Raw genomic sequence first — 22304 nt, forward strand, 5'->3', positions numbered from 1 at the left:
TTGGGCGGGCTGGGGACATCCTGGACATCCTGCCATCCCCAGGGATCGAAGGTCAGACACAGCAAGTGGCAAAATCCATCCTCACACCGCGGTCAGGGACTGACACTAAGCCCTTTCCTACCCCAACAACTCCATCCTGCAGGATTCCTTGGAGGATGGGAGCAGGAGGATGTGCAGGACCCAGGAGGGACTCTGACACCCGCTGAAGGATGGGATATACAACAGGAATCCTGTTCATCTGTGCAATTGCCTTTGGCTTGTCATGCTGAGCAGCCTTGGGGATTTAGGGAGTTTTTTGGGGCAGGAGATCCCTCTGTCTGCTGAGGGCTGGAGGTGTGAGTGTCCTCATGCTGTTCCCAAAATCCCCAGCCATGCTTTCCCTGCTGGGATACATTTGTCTCTCCTGAAGTACCTGCCACGAGTGGTGGTGGCTTGTTCCTTGACTGGAGACTTGCTCTGTGCCCACACAGCAACTCCATCCCTCGAGGATGTCCTGGGGGCACCATCCAGAGCTCTGCTCCCCTAAATCCTGGCCAGGAGTTGGACACTGGGGTTCCAACATCTGGAAACATCCCCCCAGCCTCACTCTGGATGCAGAAGAGCTGAAACCCGACTCTGTTTTGTCACTTGTTCCCACTCTGAGGCAGCTCCTTCATTTTATTTTATCAGCTGTTCACCTTGCTGTCCTGCAGCTTCCCAAGGGTTTGGATGTGCTGTGAGGATTGGGGTGAGCTCACTGTGCTCCTGTGGGAACCTTCGGTCTCACAATGGACCAGGCCAGCCGAGACCTGGCCCTGAACAGGAGACAACAAAAATCCCACCTGGATTTTTTTGGGATCCCACCCAATGAAAATCCTGCCTGGGAGTGGCATCCAAACACTTCTTGAAGCGTGGACATGTGAAAATGTGCACAGTGTGTACAGGAGGGTACCTGTGCACGTGTGAGGACACGTGTGCAGAGGTTGGGAGGCTGGGAAGAGCACTGCTGCCCCAGGATAATGGGCTGGAGCTGTGAGATGTCCCCAGGAGCATCCCAGCCGCTCTGGGGAAGGGCAGGATGTCCCCAGGAGCATCCCAGGAGCTCTGGGTGAAGGGCAGGATGTCCCCAAGAGCATCCCAAGTGTTCTGGGTGAAGGGCAGGATGTCCCCAGGAGCATCCCAGGTGTTCTGGGTGAAGGGCAGGATGTCCCCAAGAACATCCCAGCTGCTCTGGGTGAAGGGCAGGATGTCCCCAGGAGCATCCCAGGTGTTCTGGGTGAAGGGCAGGATGTCCCCAACAACATCCCAGGAGCTCTGGGTGAAGGACAGGGTGTCCCCAGGAGCATCCCAGCTGCTCTGGGTGAAGAGCAGGATGTCCCCAGGAGCATCCCAGGTGTTCTGGGTGAAGGGCAGGATGTCCCCAGGTGCATCCCAGGTGTTCTGGGTGAAGGGCAGGGTGTCCCCAACAACATCCCAGGTGCTCTGGGTGAAGGGCCCTCAATCTCTTCCAGCCCACCCACCCTCGGAATTGTGGAATTATTAAGGTTGGAAAAGCCCTTCAGGATCATCAAATCCAACCCTTAATCCAACATTGACACGGCAACCACTAACCCACATCCCCAAATGCCACATCCACATCAGTTTTGAACAATTTCAGGGATTTTGTAACTGCTGGAGTGGTGGTGTGCCAGTGCCTGATCACCCTGCCAGTGAAGAAATTTTCCCTAATATCCAATCTGAACATCCCGAGGTGCAGCCTCCCAGGTTCTGGACAGTGAGGTTGGGGTCCCACCCGGAGCCTGAGCTCCACGCCCGCCTCTCCTCGGGCTGTCCCGCCCGGCCGGCGCGTCACAAGGTGTCCGTGCTGACTCACTCCGGGATGGAAACTTCCCTGCTCCAGGGAGATCCTCGCAGCTCAGCCAGCTCCAGCACGGAGTTTATTCCACCACCTCCCACCAGACCAGCCCTGGGGGCCCGGAGATGCTCGGCTCCCAACCTGCCCTCGGTTTTGTGATGGAAAACACCCTGGAATATGGGGGAGATGAGGATTCCCCCCAAGCAGCCATACCCTGTCCCGTGCAGAGGCAGCCTCTGCCTCAGCTGGAAGCAGCAGGAAAACTGGAAAGCTTTCCTAGGTCTGAATTTCTGGAGAAGAAACTTCATCCAGCTCCTTCCTCCTCCCTTCCCCCCAAACCCAGTGCCCACCCGCATCCATCAGCTCAGGTTTGGCACACGCAGAAGCGCGGGAGGAAACTCCTGGAATCAGGGTGTTCAACAGCATCTGCCAGGTCCCCAAATCGCTTCCAGGGCTGGGAGCGGGACCCCAGCTGTGCCTGGAGTATCCAGTAGTTTCCCAGTCCCCAAACACAGCATTGGAATGCCACAGCCATTCCTCAGCCGCCTTCTCTCTGTCCTCACCATCCTCCCGGGAGAGGCTGCAGCCCTCACACTGCCAGCAGAGCGCTGGGAGTCCCCCAAATTCCAGAGCCATCGCTCAGCTCCGTCCTCTCCATCCTCTCCATCCCCATCCTCTCGGGAGAGGTGCAGCCCCCACGCCGTTACCGCAGGGCCGGGTGCCATCGCACGGCCTGGCAGGACATCAGGGGGGCTGGGAGCACCCATTATCCCCTCGCCAACCCCTCGGAGCCGTTCCAGGGCCCCGGGAACAGCGGGTGCTGCCCGTGGGGTCCATCCGGCCGCTCCGGCCCTGGGGCCACCCCCACGCCCGGCCAAAGCTCCTGGGTGCGGGGGCCCACGAGGCGGGTGCTGGAGCTCCGTGGACACCGCGGCCGGTGGGATACGAGGCTCGGGGTGGCCGGGGGCTGGCAGGGTGGGTGGCACAGCTGGCACAGCCCCCCGGGACAGCTCTGCGGCTGCTGCGTCACCGCGGCCGGGACAGCAACTTTCACTTGGTTGCTGCTTCTAATCCAACATCCCAAATCCAGGCAGAGCCGGCAGCCCCCAGGAGCCCCCAGGAGCCCCCAGCAGTCCTCGGTACCGAACCCCTCCAGCCCCGAACCAGCCTCCGTTCCGCGGGCTGCGAGCGGCTCCGCCGGCCCGGCGCGGCCGTCCCAGCCCACCCACACACCGAGCCCATCTCCCACCCACCGGGCGCTCAAAGCGCGGCGGGAGCGTGCGGACGTGGGCGGGAGCACGAGGGGACGTGACGGGGCACGCGTGGGGCCGATCCCCTCTGCCCGCCCCGCGTGGCCGGTCCCCCCACGCCGGGAGCCCCGCTGGAACTCCCGGTCCCCCCACGGAGCCCACGGGACGGCCCGCAGAGGAACCGGCGCCATCCCGGGAGCGAGGATCTCACGGCCCGGACCCGCCCGACGGCTCCTACCTCGGAGTGGGGATCCGAACGGCCCCGGACGGGGCGGCGGCTCCGTGTCCCCCGTTCCCCCGGTGGCGGCCGCGGCGGTTCGATCTGGGAGAGAAGCGGCACATCCAGGGGGGAACGGCGGCGGCCGGGATGGGGCGGGACGGGACGGGACGGGACGGCGCCCCCCGCACTCCCCCGGCCCGCCCCGGGCGCCGGGAGTGAGTTACCGGAGCCCCGCGGGGGCGGCGGATCCCGGCGGGTCCCGCTCCGCCAACTGCGGCGGCGGCGGCGGCGCCGATCGCGCTCGGGACGGAGACCCCGGCCGGGAGCGGCGGCCCCGAAAACCCGGGATGGATCCGGGACACGCACGGCCCCGCGCCCGCGCGCACCCCCCCCCACGCGCGCACCGCTCCCGCTCGCTCCCGGCCGCCCGAGCCCCACGCGTGTCCGTGGGGTGTCCCGCGGGTCCCGCACACGCGCACGGAGTGGGGGACACGCGTGGCCGCCTGCTCGCGCGGGCACGGGGGGCGTGCGCCGGGACCCCCGTGGCGGTGCCCACCCGTGTGAGGGATCGCGCGTGCGGGTGTGAGCGCGGACGCGGTGCACACGCGTGTGCCAGCGTGGGCACAGCCCTCGCGCGCGTGCCCGCGGGGGACACGGCCCACGCGCACCCGGGGGTGACATTCTCCAGCCCACGGACAGGCGGGGGGGCACAGCCCAGTTACACGCGCACGGACACGCGGGAACACAGCGGCCACCCCACGCACACTCAGGGGATGCAGCACCGCACACGAGGAGCACAAGCGGGGTCGCGGGCTCCAGCCCACGCACACGAGGTTTACACTCACAAACAGGGGACACAGCCCGCACACGAACACCCGCGGGTCGCAGAGCGCACGAACACGCGTGGGGAACACCCCGCAGCCCACGGACACGCACACGCAGGAGGCAGAGCCCGTGCAGGGGAGACACCAACAGTCCCACTCACACTCAAGGGGCGAAGACCCCGCACCCGCCGGGTGCCACATCCCACGCACACGCGGAGCGACACAACCCACGAACACGCGGGGTCACACTCCCAGCCCCTAACCCTGACCCAAAAATTAGAAATATTTATTTTAAATTAATATCGCCCTTTTTGCTCTGCCCCGCGCACACGCGGGGAACACAGCACTCGCTCTCAGGGGCCACCCGGGCTGGGGGTGTCGCACCCTGCAGCCCACGCACCCGCGGGGTCACTCCCTGGGGTCGCGCCCTCCAGCCCACCCGTGGGACACGTCCCAGCCCCGGGGGTCGCTCCCGGGCGGGGGTCGGGGCTGGGCCGGGGGCTGCGCACGGCGGGGCAGCGCCCCCTGGTGGTGGCGGGGGGCGCCCGTGACCGGGGCGAGCCCCGGAGGTGGCGGAGCCGTTCCGCGCGTCCCCGCTGAGCCCGGAGCCGCTTACCGGGATTACACAGCTCTGGTGTGCCCGGCATTGGCCTGTCCCCTGTCCCCTGTCCCCTGTCCCCTATCCCCTGTCCCTTATCCCTTGTCCCCGTCCCCTATCCCCTGTCCCCTGTCCCCCGTCCCCTGTCCCCTGTCCCCTGTCCCCTGTCCCTTATCCCTTGTCGCCGTCCCCTGTCCCCTGTCCCTTGTCCCCTGTCCCCTGTCCCTTGTCCCCTATCCCCTGTCCCTTGTCCCCTGTCCCCTATCCCCTGTCCCTTGTCCCCTGTCCCCTATCCCCTGTCCCCTATCCCCTGTCCCCTGTCCCTTCTCCCCCGGTGTCATCGCACACCGGGGGTGGCTGCACATCCTTCACGGTGTCACCGCTCCGGGATCCCCAGGGCAGAGGGGCAGCACGGGGACACAGTGACAGCATTTCGCGAGCTCTCAGCTCCCAGCCGTGGCCTGCAGAACCCATTCCCTGCCTCAGTTACCCTCCCCACTGTCCTCATCTCAGCTCCTTCCCTGCTGCCCCTCAACACAGCGGGGGTGAGGAGGGGTCTCTGCTCCCCGGGGAGCCCCCAGCACACCGGGGAGGTGACAGCAGGGTCAGCCCCTTCCTCTGGCAAGGCGGGGAAACGGCCAGCGGGGTCCTGGGGTGGCTCCAGAGCCTGCGGTGGCTCGAGTCCCACCACAGCAGCCCCAGAGCAGGGCCCAGGGGGTGGGTGCAGGTGAGGGGTGGGTGCAGGTGAGGGGGTGGGTGCAGGTGAGGGGTGGGCGCAGGTGAGGGGGTGGGCAGAGGTGAAAGGGTGGGTGCAGGTGAGGGGGTGGGTGCAGGTGAGGGGGTGGGTGCAGGTGAGGGGTGGGTGCAGGTGAGGGGGTGGGCGCAGGGGAGGGGGTGGGTGCAGGTGAGGGGTGGGTGCAGGGGAGGGGGTGGGTGCAGGTGAGGGGTGGGTGCAGGTGAGGGGGTGGGTGCAGGTGAGGGGTGGGTGCAGGGGAGGGGGTGGGTGCAGGTGAGGGGTGGGTGCAGGTGAGGGGGTGGGCGCAGGGGAGGGGGTGGGTGCAGGGGAGGGGTGAGAGCAGGTGAGGGGGTGGGCGCAGGTGAGGGAATGGGCGCAGGTGAGGGGGTGGGTGCAGGTGAGGGGGTGGGCGCAGATGAGGGGTGGGCGCAGGTGAGGGGGTGAGCAGAGGTGAGGGGGTGGGTGCAGGTGAGGGGTGGGTGCAGGTGAGGGGTGGGTGCAGGTGAGGGGGTGGGTGCAGGTGAGGGGGTGGGTGCAGGTGAGGGGTGGGTGCAGGGGAGGGGGTGGGTGCAGGTGAGGGGGTGGGTGCAGGGGAGGGGGTGGATGCAGGTGAGGGGGTGGGTGCAGGGGAGGGGTGGGTGCAGGTGAGGGGGTGGGTGCAGGGGAGGGGGTGGGTGCAGGGGAGGGGTGGGTGCAGGTGAGGGGGTGGGTGCAGGGGAGGGGGTGGGTGCAGGTGAGGGGGTGGGTGCAGGTGAGGGGGTGGGTGCAGGTGAGGGGATGGGCAGAGGGGAGGAACCGCCTCCACCCCCGTTTTGTAACCATCATAAGCGGCTCAGCAGCTTTACCCCTGGCATGAATGTGACCCTGGATAAGCTGCTTGGGGTCCGGGGACTCGTCCCAAGCTCACCCCCCCCTCCTGAGGGAACCATGGGCGAGACTGTCCCAGGTCCCCCCTGCCACCAGCTCCCAGCCCCTGGGTGGAACCAACACCCCCTCGGAGCAGCTCTCACCCACCACAGCTCGACCCTGCCACATCCCTCACCTCGCCAATAATCCCCATCTCCTGTTTGGGAAAGTCAAAGCAGCTCAGAGCAGGGCCAGATGATCCCCCAGGTGAGGGATTTAGCGGTGCCACCGTGGCCAGCTCAGCAGCCCGGCGTGGGGGCAGCGTGTCAGTGTGTCAGTGAGTCAGCACATCGCGTGTGGACAGCCCCCTCCACACGGGAACACACTCACTGCCACGGGGAGAACAGGGGAAAACCTCCCTCACTGGCAACAGAAAACCCATTTCTGCTGCCTCGGTGGGATGCTCCACGTGGCTGGATGCATTCTGTACCGAAATGCTGATCTGGGAAGGGAACGGGGAGGCTCTGCAGACACCGCACACATCTCCATGTGCTTCCTGGAGATGCAGCTCCCAGCGTGTGCACGGCAGCACGTGCCCCCGGGACACGGACTGGGGCTGTGGGAGCACCCGGGAGGTTGAGGCTTCCTGCAGCCGCTGTTGGCTTTTGCCCACGGCAGGGATATTTTGGGAGCGGGGTGATGGCCGCAGTGCCCCGGCTGCCGGGGGTTGCCCGCTGCACCGGCTGATGAAAGCCGCCCTTTGATCGCTGGCAGGGCCAAGCTGGGAAATCAAGGAGGTTTGTCCCCAGATAAAACAGCCCCAAACTGAGCTTTGAGCGGGTGCTTGCGCAACGGGGAGCCAGGCCAGCGTGTGGGAGCTCAGCGGGATGAGAAGGGGGCATTGCCTCCTGCTCCAGGAGCATCCCACCCCAAATCCCGCAGGAGACTCCCCATCACCCACCAAACCCTGTGTCTGTGATGGGGCTGAGGCTGGGGTCTCTGGGTGGTGTTTTGGGGAGCACATGAGGGGGATTAGGGAGGTGGGACATGGTCAGGGGGTCTGCAGTGGGGTTTGGGGCTGGGCTGTGGCTCAGCATTTGGAATCACCCCCCTGGAGCCAGAGTGACCAGAGCTCCATCTGGGATTGCTCCAGGTGGAGAACAGCATCTCCCTGTTGGCTGATGCCTCCCAGTACCTGCCCTGCTGGGACACAGCTTTGATGCTCCCACTGCAGACCCCAGTGAGGTGGTACCTGATTCCCAGCCCAGCTTGATTCCTGGGAACCCCATTTGAGGCAGGATCCCCCTGCAGAGGCCTCGTGAGCACTCCAGGAGCCCCTCAAACCCCCCAGCTTCCCACATCTTCCACCATGGCAGTGCTGTGCAGCCCCTGTGCTACTCCTGCCCCAGTCCCTGAGGGATCTGGGCCCTTCTGGCCAAGCAGGACCCCTCTCCCTCACCCCATCTGTGTGATGGTCCCAGGAAAAAGCAGCCAGAGCCTGGATCTTGCATTTCCACCCGTTTATTTGGGAAGCTGCACCAAAATGTTGTGTAATAAATTAAAGAGGAGGTCATGTGGGTGCACGAGAAGGGGGAAGGCAGAGTGGGATTTTCAGCAGAGGATGGAGCACCCATGGATGGAGCACCAGGGAGTCCCAACGGCTGCAGGAACTGAGAAAGTAGGAACAGCTGCAAAAACAGTGGCACAAACCCAATCTGTTCCTTGAGTGAGGTCTTGAAGGCAAAGTTTGAGGCAGATCTCCCTTTATGGAGGCACCAGGCTGGAGGAGACCTGGCTGGTGGGTGGGAGCAGGAGAGGAAAGCACAAACCCAGGGATAGGGAGAACACCAGGACCTCCAAGTTTGGTCCTCACAGCTGCACACCCTCCAGGGATCTGAGAACTTTGTCCAGTCACTGATGTTTTGAGTTTTGTGATGAAGTTGTACCCTTCATCCTCCTCTCCCAGGCCTGTTATTTGTGCCCCATTCCATCTGTCCCCAGAAGCAGGCCTGAGTTGGATGCAGGAAGGTTTGTTCCAGAAGGGAAACAAGCAGGACTGCTTTGTCCCCCAGATTCCCATGTGGAGGAAACAGCTTCGTTTCTGCATCCCACTCTGCCCCCAAGGAAGCCCTGTCCCAACCACTCATCAGACACTGAATGTGAACCAAACAGGGCCCCCACAGCACCAGGAGTGCGGGATCAGCTTGGGAACAGCGCGGGCAGGGATGTCCAGAGTCATCAACATGCACAGCCCAGGCCTGGGCAGTCCAGTGTGGCCGTGCCTCTGTCCCATGTCCCCAGAGCCCCCTGCTCCAGGCACTCTCTGCAGATTCCCTGCTCCCCCCCGGTGAGATCCTCTCCCTCCCAACCTTTCCAAAGGAGTCCATCGCACCGAGGGCTGACTCCGGCTCGTGGAGTTCTCCAGCTCCCTCCCGCTCCACCAGAGGGACGGTCCTAGAGAAAAAGGGTCTCAACACAGCTCCCCCAGCCCTAACTACAGCCACAAGCATCAACAATCATGTCGGGAATGTCAGTCTTGACGATATTGCTGTTGCGATCGAAGTAGAGGACGGAGAGCGGGCGGCGCCGCGTGGGCACGCAGCAGGAGTGCCCCGACGCCTGGATGTTGTTGGCTTTGACGAGGTTGAAGACGGCCGTGTGGAAGGAAGAGGCCATACCAGGGCTGCCTGCCACGTGCAGAGGGCACTGGCCCACGCAGTAATTTATCTGGTAGCCCTCGGGCTTGATGATCCAGTCGTTCCAGCCGATGTCTCGGAAGTCCACGTAGTAATCCTTGCGGCAGCACAGCTTGGAGTTCTGGCTGCAGCGGAGGCTGCGCTTGGCCACGCGGTGTTCGGGCTCCCTCACCTTCACCTTGGTCACCAGGAAGGGCTGGTGGGACCGGCTGGCGTTGATCTGTGCCATGACATCGCTGCCATCCCCGTGGCTCTCCAGTTCCAGCCGCAGGCTCCGGCTCTGCCCCCCGAGGAAGCTCCGCGGGGCCGGCAGGAGGGGGAAGGAGCTCCAGCCGCTGCCCGCCGAGCTCAGCCGCCTCTCCCCCAGCAGAGTGCGATTGCCCCCCGCCACGGCACCGGCTTCACCGGCCAGGAAGATCCTCAGGGTGAGGCTGGCCCGGGGCACTCGCAGGTAGAGCCAGAGCTGAGCCTGCAGGATGCGAAAGTCCTGGTCCTGCGCCTGGCTGAACTGGAATTGCAGCCCCAAACTGGAGGGAGATGTGAGATCTGAGGGGAGAAAGGGATGAGGAGGTGAGCGCTGAGGGATGCTCCCCGGCCATCCAGCGAGTCAAAACTTCCAGTTTCGTCTGTCCTTCACCCTTTCCCGGGAATGCAGGCTCTGGAATGGGGACCTGTCCCACACTCCTGGCAGAAGGGGAGCCTGCTCTCACCTGACCCTTCTTCACGGGGTGAGGCTGGAAAGTGTTTCCAGCCCCCCAAGCTAATCCTGCAGCTCCCAGCTCGGGAGTCCCAGGCACCCTGAGGAGCCTCATGTTCTGGGGAGACGGGGGACCGGCATTGCAGCCCCTCGGGTGCAGCGTTCCCACAGGCAGGAGCAGGACAGGGACCACCTCCCCCTCCCAGGCTGAGCCCTCTCGCAGCGGCGGCACCGGGATGTCACCGATGCGCCACAGGCGCGGTGACCCCCGAGTTACCCCGATCCCGCGGGGCTCCGGGTCCCCGCACCCCGCGGGGCTGCGCGTCCCTGGGGGTCCCCAGGGCGCAGGACACCGACCCCTCGCCCCGGGGCTCACCGGGCTCTCCCGCGCCCCTTCGGAGACCGCCTGGGCACCTACGGGGGTCGCGCACCCACCTGTCTCCGCGAAACTGATGATCTCGTAGCCCTGCTCCTCCTCCTCCTCCTCGCCGGTAACACCGGGGCTCCGGCGGGCGCCTCCCGCCTGCAGCCGCCGCAGGGCTCGAGCCACGGCGGCGCGGGGCACAGCGTGGGCGAGCCGGGGTCGATCGCGGAGCCTCAGCTTTTCCAGCAGCTGCTTCTTGGCCACCTCCTCCAGCAGCCGCCGCTCCGCGCCCGCCGGGCACGACGGCTCCGCCGCCGCGCACAGAACCGCGGCCAGCAGCAGCCACGGGCCCGCCGCCATCCGCGCCCACCGGACAGGACGGGATGAGCACCGGGAGCGGCACTGACGGGGCGGGACCGGCACCGGCACACAGGGACCGGCACCGATGGGACGGGAGCGGCACCGGGAGCGGTGCGGCGGGGACGGGGACGGGACGGGGAGCGGTACCGGGAGCGGTGCGGCGGGGACGGGGACGGGACAGGGAGCGGCACCGGGAGGGGTGCGGCGGGGACAGGGACGGGGAGCGGTACCGGGAGCGGTGCGGCGGGGCCCGCTTTGGGCACCTGCGGCCGGGGGCGGTCCCGCCGCCCCCCCGCCCCCCGCCATTGGCCGCCGCACCTGCCCGTCCCGTCCCGTCCCGTCGGGGATTACCGGGATTAGCACCCCACCCCCGCCTCCCCGCGGGGGGGTCGGTGAGCAGCCCCCCACCCTCCCCCGCTCCCCGCAGACCCTCGGGTGGCTGCGGGAGGAGCCCCACGGGGAGCCGAGCACCGGCCCCGCCGTGCCCGCGTGGGCTGAGCACGAGTGAGGAGTGAGGGGTCGTACGGGGGGAGGCTCCCACGGGTGAGCGCAGACACGGAATGTGCAGAGCTCTGTGGGCAAGGGGCTCTGTGAGAGCTGGGATCTGCCTGCGGGGAAGAGAAACCCCAGCCAGCCCCCCGGGGCAGTGGGATCCTCCAAAACCTTCAGGGAGTGAGGGCTGGGGCAATTCCTGCCCGGTGGAGGAGCCCCAGCACAGGAGCAGCCAGCCAGAGGGATTCCAGCTCCGCTGCCCGTCCATGGATCCCACAGAGCTGCCCCAGCCTGGGCACTGTCCCCTGGGCACCCTGGAGCCACCCTGGCAGTGACAGTCCCGTTGGGTGCTGACAGAGGACCCAGCAGGGATCAAGGGGCTCCTGGGCTGACCCCACAGCTCCTGGGGACTGTCACATCTCTGGGTTTTGTCACTCCCAACAGGTGATGGGTTTGGGGATCTGAGCCCACCCCTTGCACCCACTGCTCCCTCGGGGCAGAGCTGGGAAGGGCCGGTGAATTCGTGCACTGTATTCCCTCCTCCTCACACAACAAAAAGGGGATTTGTGTGTCCTGAGGACTCAGGAGGTGACAGCCAGTGCCACATCACCTGCAGATGTTTCTCGGACTCTTTGGAGCGGGATGTGCAGGCTGAGGCAGGGCAGGGGGTAGCAGAAACCTCACAAAAATGATGCAAGATGCCACGGTGTTGGGGGATTGGCAGAGCCCAGCTGGAGCAGGGAAGGCAGGGAACTTGAAGCCCTGCCAGGCCGGTGCTCCGGCATGTCCTGTGCCCACCGCGCCATGCACCGACTCCAAGGTCTTGACCACACGGAGCCCCTGGCCCTGGCCAAGCCGGAGGTGCCATGTAAACAGAGTCTGGGAAAAAGCACCCACCACAGGTGATGCAACCACGGAGCAAGGGGCAAAGGGCTCAGCTGGTTGGGCCCGCTGGCAGCTCCCAGAATAGCCCAGGAATGTCAACAGAGAGGAAAGAGTGGGCACAGGCTGGCCTGGGAGCACGGATCCCACAGGGGCTGGGAGCCCTGGCTGCAGGCAGGAGCAGGATGGAGCTGGTGGCACTTCCAGCCAGGCACAGGGCACACGTGCTCACGGGGAAAGATCTCCCACATGGAGAGCGACTTTTTAAACCCAGGACCAGGGGTGATGTCTTCCCACTGACAGGATGGAGTTAGATGGGATATGGGGAAGCAATTCCTCACGGTGAGGTTGGTGAGGCACTGGCACAGATTGCTCAGAGAAGCCACTCCCTGAAGTGTTCAAGAGGTTGGACGGGGCTTGGAGCAACCTGGGGTGGTGGAAGGTGTCCCTGCCCATGGCAAGGGGTGGAACTGGATGAGCTTTAAGGTCCCTTCCAACCCAAACCATCCTGGATTCTGTGATGCACTTACACATGTCCAGGCCCCCTCCCAAATATCTGCACTCCTGCTCCATTTTGGACACTCTTTGTGCCCCACACACCCCCTGCCCTTCTGTGCTGTATTCCCCCATCCCTGCCAGATCCCAGAGGCAGGGCTGGGGCTGGGGCACAGCAGGAAACAGGACACAAAGGGTGGGAAAATGGATGAGGCACCCCTGGAGCACCCACCCTCCGTTCCAGGCTGGGAGTGGGGTGTCCCTAAAGGGAACCTGTCAAACCCGCCCAGATCCCTCTTGTTGGAGACTGAGGCACAGAGAGCGTGCCCTTACCTCTGATACCTGGCTCTGACATCCAATAAAACACTGAATTTCGTATAACATCATGAAAACAACTGTTAAAGGTAGATAGAAAAACTAAAAGTGTGAGTGTGTAAATAGAGAGTTTTCTTAAGTCACTGGGTGAAAAAGTTTAGAGTTTAAATTAGTTTAGAGAACAGAAGATAAGATGAAAGATTTAAGGTGCCGTCTCTTGTCCTCCTTCTTTCTTCTTCATCTTCTTCTAGAGGTTTTTGGGTAATAATAAGTGATTAGATAGACTGACAGTGCAGCACACAGGTGTTGGGTCATGGAGTCACTAAGAAAAATAATTTACATGTCTATTGTTAATTGGATGAAAATAAATATAAAGATAAAAGAGCTGCGTATTTCGAGGCCATTTTGTGCCATTCGAGCCAATCTGAGCCAGGTGATGGTGGATTGAACTTGAGCAGAAAATCTGGGGAAGACCTGCCAAATCTTTTGATAATATATTAATAAACATGAGAAACAAAAACCTAACGAGCCTTTAAAGTATTCTTCTTGACACAGAACCAAGATAAGCAAAACTCCCCATGAAGGAATATCCCAGAAAAACTCAACCCTGATGTCCTGGGGTGACTTTATGATACTGGTATCCCCAGTCGCCTGATTTATGTTATATATTAAGTTCTTCACCTTTAAGACTGGCTCTGAGAGCTAAAGAAGCTCAAAACTAAAGTTTTAAAGACTGAAATCTCCCGCATCACCTCTTCACGGGGCAGCACCCCTTGAACCCCCATTCCACCCCCAGCCCCTCCTCACAGCCCGTGCCCCCCGGCACGCTCCGGCCCCCGGATCTGGGGCAGGGGTCAGCGCGGAGCCGCCGCGGCTCTTGCACCCATTGCATAATTGTGTTGTTGATTAAGCGGTTCCCAGAAAGTGAAGCCCAGGGACTGACCTGACCAAAATACCCCCCAAGGTCCCCCTGGGCCCAGCACCTGGTGCACACATGGCTCCAGGGGCTCTGACCCCGTGGCCGTTGGGGCGAATGTGGCACCTGGTGACCTGACCTGGAGGTGACAACTGCCTGGGCTAAGCCAGGACCCCCAAGAGCTCGTGCAGCAGCACCTGAGTGTGGCTCATGGACTCGTGGAATCACACAGGATCATGGAATCATTGAAGATGGAAAAGCCTGGATCATTGAGCCCAGCTGTTAACCCAGCACAGACAGGGCCACCACTAAAACATGTCCCCAGCTGCCACATCCACACGATTTTGAACACTTCCAGGGATGGTTACTCCATCACTTTCCTGGGCAACACATTCCAGGGCTTGGCCACCCTTTCCATGAGGAAATATTCCCTAATCTCCAATCTAAACCTCTCCTGACACAACTTGAGGCTGTTTCCTCTTGCCCTGTTGCTCGTTCCTTGGGAGAAAAGCACCTGTCAGCACAGGGGTGGCACTGGCTGGGAATGGGCCATGAGACTGGGAATTAACTGGGAATTAAACATTAACTCTTTTCAAGGCAAGGGAAGGGACCGTCAGAAATTCCCACCCCTCCTGAGAGCTGGACCTGCTCAGGGGACACTTGGCACAGTGTGCTTGGACCTTTGCTTCAGGGGCTGTTGATTCTGGCAAAGGCTCCTTGCAGCACATCTGTCCCATCCTGGAGTGGAGGCCAAGGGGACATCACGTCTGTCCCCGTCTGTGCCACATCTGCATCTGGATTGATTCCCTGGATGCTGTGTGCCCGTGGGTCTCGGGTTTGGTGGCTGCTAGGGAGGGCAGGAGCCTCCCCTGGAATGAAAATGTAGACCCACTCCCCCCGAATTATTATAATTTTGAAATCAAGGGGCTCTCAGGCAGAGATCTGGGGATAGGAATAACAGTTCTTTACTTGTGTGTATAACGAGGCACACAAACAACAATAACTACAGTGTTAACAACAAAACAGAACCAGGGGCCCTGTGACAGCTTTCTCAGCTGAGATGGGAAGGGATGGAGGAGAGGCTTTGCTTCACAAACCCCCTCGGGTGGGCAGTGTTGGTGCTCCTGGGGGCTCTGAGGAACACTCAGCTGGAACAGCAGGGATGAGCTGAGATCCTGGGCTGGTGGATGAGGTGGAACAGCAGGAATGAGCTGAGATCCTGGGCTGGTGGATGAGGTGGAACAGCAGGGATGAGCTGAGATCCTGGGCTGGTGGATGAGGTGGAACAGCAGGGATGAGCTGAGATCCTGGGCTGGTGGCTGAGGTGGATCAGCAGGAATGAGCTGAGATCCTGGGCTGGTGGATGAGGTGGAACAGCAGGGATGAGCTGAGATCCTGGGCTGGTGGATGAGGTGGAACAGCAGGAATGAGCTGAGATCCTGGGCTGGTGGATGAGGTGGATCAGCAGCTCCGTGGCGGTGCCTGGCACTGCCACATGTCCCAGCAGGGCAGGGGGTGCGAGGCCACCAACAAAGAAGGAGAAGAAGCAGCAGCTCCGTCTGGGTGATGGTGAATTCCCTTCCCTCCACCGCAACATCTCCCAGCAAAGTGTCCTTCTCTGAAGCTGAAGAAGCCCCCCAAATTATCCCCACCCTCCCCTTTTCCTGCCCCCCCCTTCCCCCTGGGCCCAGCCGAACTCTTTGTGTTTCTCAAACACCCACCAAGTACCCGCAGTCAGGTTTTCCCCGAAATCAATGGGTAAAAATTCCACGAGTGAGTCAGAACTGAAAGAAGGACACCTAACCCCCAACACCACGGCATTGCTGTGCTGGGGGCTGCAGGGTGACACTGAAAGAAGGACACCTAACCCCAAACACCACGGCATTGCTGTGCTGGGGGCTGCAGGGTGACACTGAAAGAAGGACACCTAACCCCCAACACCACGGCATTGCTGTGCTGGGGGCTGCAGGGTGAGACTGAAAGGACACCTAACCCCAACACCACGGCATTGCTGTGCTGGGGGCTGCAGGGTGGGCTCCCCACCAGCCTTACTGGTCCCAACAGGACAATCCCATGGCACTGGGCCTGAGCCACCCCTTCCAAAACCTCCTGAGAAATCGGAGCACGGTGTCACGGCAGGGAGGAAGGATCCCTGGCTCCAGGGAATCGCTGACTGCACCATCCTCACCCTGCATGGTAAGTGCCATTTTGGGATTCCTGAGCCTTGGCCACCCCGTGCTGTGGGTGAGGAAGGGGCTGTTGGCTGCATCCAGGAGCCTCTTTCCTGTGGGAATGGAACAAACCTCAGCTCAGCCTCCCAGGGTTGTGCTGCTTGAGCTGAGGGATCTGTTCGGCCACAGGACCAGCCAGCAGCTCTCTTGCCCCTTCCCTGGTCCCTGCGTGCCCACAGCTGCTGCATCCCAGGAAGCTTGGCAGGGAAGTTGTTTGTTCAATAAATATAGACAGTGAAATGAAGCGTTGGAAAAAGAAGGGAAAAAACAAACACCAAACCCTCTTTGTGTTTGCGCAAGTGGCCTTGAATCCCAGACAGGATCGATCCCCGAGCCTTCCTCCCTTCCCGTGTGGCAGGAACGCTTTGGGCACCTGGATCTGGGGAGATGGGGGTCCCTGCTCCATCAGGGCTGGTGGGAGGATGTGTTCAATGTGTGCTTGTGCCACATCCCTTCTCCAGGCACCACAGGTCCTCCAGGACAGCGCATCCCTGCTCCAGCCAGAGCTGCTCGTGGCTCGTGGCTCGCTCATCCTGGAGCAGGCAGAGGATGCGAAGCTGGGAGGGGAGAGGGACTGAGAGCACCTCCTGACTCTTCTGACCCTTTCCCCACCTGGATCAGCTCTGTCCCAGCCTCTGGGGTCAGTTGTCAACCCTTGCAGGGGTTGGGTACAGGGGGGTCCCCATTCCACTGGGGCTTCATGGGAGTACCCGCTACAGGGTGTGTTCATGTGGCCAAGCAGTGTCACCTGCCCCTGGCTCCTCTTCCTCATTCTCCACATGGGACAATGTGCATCCTGCCCTGGCTCCAGCCAGCCCTGCTCATGGCTCATCATCCTGGAGCGGGGAGTGGATGCAAAGGTGGCTGGGGAGAGGGTCTGACACCATCTCCTCCCTCTGCCGACCTTCTCCCCACCTGGATCAGCCCTGTCCTGGCCTCTGTGGTTGGTTGTCAGTACTTGCAGGGTGGACCCTAAAGCTGAAGTGACCCCTCAGGGATGACCTTGGGACCCCCCTTCCAAATGTCCCACCCCAGCAGCTTCTCCCCTCTTTTCCAGTCCTCGCACATGGGGGACACGTGGGGAGCGCTGGAGAAACCTGAAGCCGCGGTTACGTAACGGGGCAGATGTGTCGGAGCCGCCCTTTGTCCCCCGCTCTCACGGCCCTGACATGTCCCACTTTGCTGTCACCAGGCTGGCCAGGGCCAGCAGGCCAGGGATGAGCCAAGGGGATGCTCTGCAGTGGGACAGCTGGGGGCCAGGGGCAGAAGAATTCAAAGGGCAGAAGAGTTTCTCAGTTCTGTTCTGATTTGGGACAGGGATGGCCAAATGCAGGTTTTTGGTGGAACAAGGGATTTGGCAAAGGATGGTGCCTTTCCTGGTGGGAATTACAGACCATCTGTGTCCACGCTATGCCCTGGGATGAATTTGGGGTTCTGCATCCCCCTGGGAAAGGCAGCTGAGGGGCAGAGAGCACGGGAGCTCTTTGGGAGCAGTGTGGAGGTGCCCAGTCCCACTGCCTGGGTTTTCAGTGGCAGAATGGCTCTGGGCTGTGCCATCCCAGCACCAGGAGCACTGGAAGATGTCCTGGTGAATGACAGGGCACACACGTGCACACACCACGGCTGGGAGTCTTTATTGAACACCAGCTAGCTGGGATGCTTGGAGACACCTTCCTCCCACTGGGATGGATTTCTCTTTCCTCTCCCTGCTCAGCCACGTGTCCAGCTGAGTGGGGCCATGGGGATGACCCCTGCCTTCAGTCCTGGCCAGCCCCAGCAGCTCAGGGGGGCCACTGGTGGGTCCTGTGCTGATGGATTCGCACCCAGGGCGCACCAGGACCTTGGGCTGGGATGGCAGCGGGACCGTCCTGATCCAGGCTCTGCAGCATCCAGCAGGAAAAGGCTCTGGAGTCCATCAGGAGCCAGAGAGGAATCCACGGGCAGATCCGAAGGGGGAAAAAGCCGTGTGGGAGGTGAGAGAGGAGGAGACTTGCACATTCAGCATCACCCTTGATGCTTCACCCACAGGAGGAGAAACCCCCTCGGGCAGAGCTCCTGCCTCCCAGCCGGGAGCCGGGAGGAGGAAGCCCCGTCCCGCCGTGTCCTGTCCTCCCGCCCCCGCCGGCAGCGCTCAGGTGCAGCCGCAGGAATCCACGATCATGTCGGGGATGTCGGTCTTGACGATGTTGCTGTCCCGGTCGTAGTAGAGCAGGGAGAGGGGCCGGCGCTGGGTGGGAACGCAGCAGGAGTCCACGGCCGCCGCCGCGCTCGCCGCCTTGATGCGGTTGAGGACGGCGGTGTGGAAGGAGGCGGCGAGGCCGGGAACGCCGGCCATGTGCAGCGGGCACAGCCCCGTGCAGTAATTCATGTGGTACCCCTCTGGCTGGATGATCCAGTCCTCCCAGCCGATCTCCTTGAAGTCCACAAAGAACTCCTGGCGGCAGCACATCCGCGAGTCTGCGCCGCAATCGACGCCGCGACGATGGACGCGGTGGGGTGTCCTGGCCTGGGCTTGGGCCACCACAAACGGCCAGTGGGAATCGCTGTGGTCCGATGGCAGAGGGGACCCCCAGTCCTCTGGCACCTCCAGTTCCACCGTGAGCCGAGGGGTCTCTTGTCCGAAGAGGCTCCGGACGGCTGCTCCGACGTCCAGCGTGGTCCAGCCGGATCTCTGCACCTCCAGCCGGGTCTCGCTGGCCACCGTCACGTTCTGGGTGACCCCTGCTGGGTCTGGCCGCAGGATCCTGACGGTCACGGGCTGTGCCCCGTGGCCAGGGGCTGCCCAGAACAGGTAGAGGGTGGCCTGCAGGATCTCGGTGCTCCCGGCCACCTCCTGGGAGAAGCGGAAATGCAGGCGGACGCTGTGGGAAGTGGAGGATCCTGAGCACAGAACCAAGAGTAGATCAGGAGGGAAACAAAGAGGGGACTCGTCTCGTCTCCTTGCCATGAGCAGGAACACCTTCCACCACCCCAAGCTGCTCCAAGCCTCATCCAGCCTGGCCTTGGACACTCCCAGGGATGGGGCAACTTCTCTGGGCAACATGTGCCCTCCCTTACAGGGAGGAATTTCTTCCCAAAATCCCATCTAAATCTCCTCTTTTCCAGTGTGAAGCCATTCCCCCTTGTCCTGGCACTCCAGGTTGTTGTTCAAAGTCCTTCTCCAGCTCTCTTGGAGCCCATGAAGGCACTGGAAGGGGCTCTGAGGTCTCCCCAGAGCCTTCCCTTCTTCCTTGGCTGCAGAGCTGCTGCTCCTCCTGGCTGGGAAAGGGCTGATGGGGCCATGAGAGCACCCGGGGCTCCTGGCACAGCTCTGCCCATGAGGACACCACCCCCTCCCCGTGCTCCAAGCCTGGGTTCACCCCCTGGCTCGATTCCAGCCGACGCTCCACCGAGCCAGGAGACAACTCCCCATTGTCCTGGGGAGCGGGAGCACAATGTGCCACGGAGCAGCATTGTCCCCAGAGGGCTTTGAGGACACAGGGCCTGTGAAGGGAGAGGAGTCCCCCAACCTCACCACGAGGAATTTGGTCTGGGAAAGTGAGGGTGCAGGATTCTCAGTGGGATGAGGTGATGAATCTGCATCTCTCCAAGGAAAGTTGTCTGTGAAAAGTGGGATGCTCTTTTTTTCAGTGTCACTTTTTAGGAGGCCTGAGTGTGTTTTGGGGAGTTCTTCTAGAAGCAGCAGATTCTGGAGTGAAATGAGGGACCAGGTGCTTTGTGTGGGATGTGGAGGCACAGTGAACTGTGCAGCTCTGTCCACATGCAATGGGCTGACAGGAAATCGAGGCTAAAAAACGCATTTCTGAAAACGTGGCCATGTGACCCCTTCACCTCCAGCACAAGGGGGAGGGTTCAGCCGAAGTGGGCAACAGGTGACACGATAGAGCAGCACATCTGCTCTCTGTGCCAGCCCTGCACGTCCCATCCGTGTGCGAGGTTCGGGAGCCTCTCACACCTTCCAGCAGCAGTGTTCCCTCCATCCCAGTGCACAGCCCGGCACTGCCGCACATCTCCCAGCTCCCTTCCCTCCCTTCCCTCCTTTCCCTCCCTTCCCTCCCTTCCCTCCTTCCCTTCCCTTCCCTCCCTTCCCTCCCTTCCCTCCTTTCCCTCCTTTCCCTCCCTTCTCTCCCTTCCCTCCCTTCCCTCCTTTCCCTCCCTTCCCTCCTTTCCCTCCTTTCCCTCTTTTCCCTCCTTTCCCTCCTTTCCCTCCCTTCCCTCCCTTCCTTCCTTTCCCTCCTTTCCCTCCTTTCCCTCCTTTCCCTCCCTTCCCTCCTTTCCCTCCCTTCCCTCCCTTCCCTCGCTTCCCTCCCTGTCCCCCACCCGCAGGATCCTCACCTTCCTCAGCAAAGCTCAGGATCTCGTATTCCTGCAGCCCCATTCCCGGCCGGGCCGGGTTGTTTGGGAGCATCCCTGGGAAGGCGGTGGCCGTGTCCGAGCGCTGCGCTCGCATCCTGCGGAGCGCGGTCAGCAGAGCCGCCCGTGCCGGCGGCTGCGGGGCGCTGGGCCGGGCTGGCAAGCGGAGCTTGGCCAGGATGCTCCGCTTGGCCAGAGCCAGGAGCGCGTCCCGCTGAGCTCCAGGAGCCACCGCGGCCACTCCGCAGGCCGGGCACCACCCGCCCTCGGCTGCCGCCGTCCGTAGGAGGCTCAGGAGCAGGAGGGTCACGGTGACCGTCATGTCCAGGGCGAGAGGTGGCAGCGTGGGAGTCCCAGCAGTGTCCGAGAAGCCGAGTGGGATGAGCCAGCTGCAGAACCGGGGAGCGGAGCAGGGTGGCAGAGCTGGACTGAGCGGGAACACGGAGCGAGGATGAGCTCGTTCTCCTGACGTGGCCACAAATATTGGCTGATCCCGGGCGAGATAAACGCCCCTGCGCTCCCCCGGAGCCGCCCGGGCGCGGGCAGAGCGGTGCGGCCGCCCCGGTTAAGGTGGAGCCGGGCCGATGGTGCTGCTGCTCGGGGGGCGCAGAGCGGGGACATCGAGGCCACCCCGGTCCCACCTCGGTCCCACCCCGGGCAGAGACGTGGTGGGGGCTCCCGGGGACGTGGCGGGTACCCAGGGTGTACTGGAGGCCCCCGGTGCCATGTGGGGACCACGGAGGTGGGGGATTCTCGGGGGATGTGGGATCCCCGGGGGCGGGGGGATCTCTGGAGGTCGGGGATCCTCAGAGAAGGGGGATTCCGGGGTGTCGAGGGGTCGTTGGAGATGGGCGATACTGGAAATGGAAGATCCCGACCAGTGAGGGATTCCCGGGGGATGGAGGATCCCGGGAAACGCAGGATACTCAGAGAAAGGGAATCCCAGGTGCCTGGGGACTCCCGGCGGGATGAGGGACCCTTGGGGACAGGGGATCTATGGCGGGGATGAGAGATTCCTGGGAATGAGGGATCTCCAGAGATGCGGGATTCTCGGAGATGGAGGATCCCGGGGGATGTGGGATCCCTGGGGATTTTGGGATCCCCAAGGGTCTGTGGGATACCCTGGTGAGATGTGGGATCCCCGGGGACGGAGGATCCTGGGGGCCGTGGGACCCCTGGTGATAGGGGATCCCCGAGGAGATGTGGGATCCCTGGGGAATTTGGGATCGCCGGGGACGGAAGAACCCGGGGGATGTGGGATCCCCAGGGGTCTGTGGGATACCCTGGTGAGATGTGGGATCCCCGGTGACGGAGGATCCTGGGGGCCGTGGGATCCCTGGTGATACGGGATCCCCGAGGAGATGTGGGATCCCTGGGGAATTGGGGATCGCCGGGGATGGAGGATCCCGGGGGATGGAGGATCCCGGGGGATGTGGGACCCCCGACGGGGGGGGGGGGGTGTGTGTGTCACGGTGGGTGGGCGGGGCCTGGCGATAACCACGCCCCTCCCATAAAAGGCGCCGCCTCGCTCTGTGATGTCCCCGCCGCTCCCTCCGCCCGCCAGGGGGCGCCCCACGCCCCTCCCGCCTTCCCCAGCGCGTAGCGTCCCTCCGGTTGCCACAGCAACGCGGGCGCGCGGGCGCAGGATGATGACGCAGCGCGCACGGCGCGTTGACGCAGCGCGCACGCCGCGGGGGAGGGGCCGCCTCCTCTTTCCCTTTTTTTTTTTTTCCCGTTTCTTTCCCCGTTTTTCCCCGTTCCGGCCACCCTCCCCTCCCCCCCCGTCCTGTCCCCCCCGCCGCCCCGCCCGGGCGGCCCGCGCTGGCCCAGGCCCGGCCCGGCCCGGGGTGGCGGCGGCGGCCCCGCGGCGCAGGGCCCGGCCCGGCGCGGCCCGGTAAGTGCGGCGGGGACGGGGGCGGAGCAGGGCTGGGGGCAGCGGGGCGATCGCGGTGCACCGGGCACGGTGACCACGGCGGGGACCCTCTCACGGTGTCCCCGCTCCTTCCCCCGCGGGGGCGGCGCGGCCCGGGGCTGCTCCAGCTCCCGGAGGTGGCTCCCGGCCCGGGGCTGCCCCTCTCGGGGCTCGGTTCCTTGTCTCCCGTCTCGGGGTCGCTCCTTGCGGTTCCCGGGCTGCCCCTCTCGGGGGTGGCTCGCTGCGGTTCCCGGCGGTGCCGCTGCTCGGGGCGGTCTCACGG

General features: G+C 63.2%; 3 protein-coding genes across 5 annotated transcripts in view; 1 reads left to right on the plus strand and 2 right to left on the minus strand.

Annotated features, from left to right (window-relative positions):
- Positions 1–7818: 7818 nt before the first annotated feature.
- Positions 7819–10613, minus strand: LOC131590754 (inhibin beta E chain-like). The gene is made up of 2 exons (XM_058861048.1): positions 10137–10613; positions 7819–9550 (listed from the first exon to the last, which is right to left on the minus strand). The coding sequence occupies exons 1-2, from the start codon at positions 10423–10425 to the stop codon at positions 8799–8801; spliced, it is 1041 nt and encodes a 346-aa protein (XP_058717031.1). The 5' UTR covers positions 10426–10613; the 3' UTR covers positions 7819–8798.
- A 7234-nt stretch (positions 10614–17847) lies between these two features.
- Positions 17848–20800, minus strand: LOC131590751 (inhibin beta C chain-like). The gene is made up of 2 exons (XM_058861045.1): positions 20092–20800; positions 17848–18636 (listed from the first exon to the last, which is right to left on the minus strand). Exons 1-2 carry the CDS (start codon positions 20429–20431, stop codon positions 17888–17890), a joined length of 1089 nt encoding a protein of 362 aa, XP_058717028.1. The 5' UTR covers positions 20432–20800; the 3' UTR covers positions 17848–17887.
- A 1075-nt stretch (positions 20801–21875) lies between these two features.
- R3HDM2 (R3H domain containing 2) overlaps positions 21876–22304 on the plus strand; it is a 40784-nt gene continuing 40355 nt past the window's right edge. For 2 of the 3 annotated variants that reach the window (XM_058861009.1, XM_058861011.1), the window contains exon 1: positions 21877–22003. The gene's annotated coding sequence lies outside the window, so the exon portion shown is untranslated. Of the gene's footprint in view, positions 22004–22304 lie in introns of all 3 variants that reach the window. The other variant, XM_058861010.1, reaches the window with a different exon arrangement.

The sequence above is a fragment of the Poecile atricapillus genome, chromosome 35 (assembly GCF_030490865.1).
Source record: "Poecile atricapillus isolate bPoeAtr1 chromosome 35, bPoeAtr1.hap1, whole genome shotgun sequence".
Taxonomy (NCBI): domain Eukaryota; kingdom Metazoa; phylum Chordata; class Aves; order Passeriformes; family Paridae; genus Poecile; species Poecile atricapillus.

What these genes read in the sequence shown, in the direction of transcription:
- LOC131590754 (XM_058861048.1), bottom strand. Translation starts at nt 10,425, where the DNA reads ATGGCGGCGGGCCCGTGGCTGCTGCTGGCCGCGGTTCTGTGCGCGGCG. An exon ending in CATCAGTTTCGCGGAGACAG is followed by an intron (nt 9,551 to 10,136) that starts GTGGGTGCGCGA and finishes TTCTCCCCTCAG; the next exon opens with ATCTCACATCTCCCTCCAGT.
- LOC131590751 (XM_058861045.1), bottom strand. Translation starts at nt 20,431, where the DNA reads ATGACGGTCACCGTGACCCTCCTGCTCCTGAGCCTCCTACGGACGGCG. An exon ending in CCTGAGCTTTGCTGAGGAAG is followed by an intron (nt 18,637 to 20,091) that starts GTGAGGATCCTG and finishes TTCTGTGCTCAG; the next exon opens with GATCCTCCACTTCCCACAGC.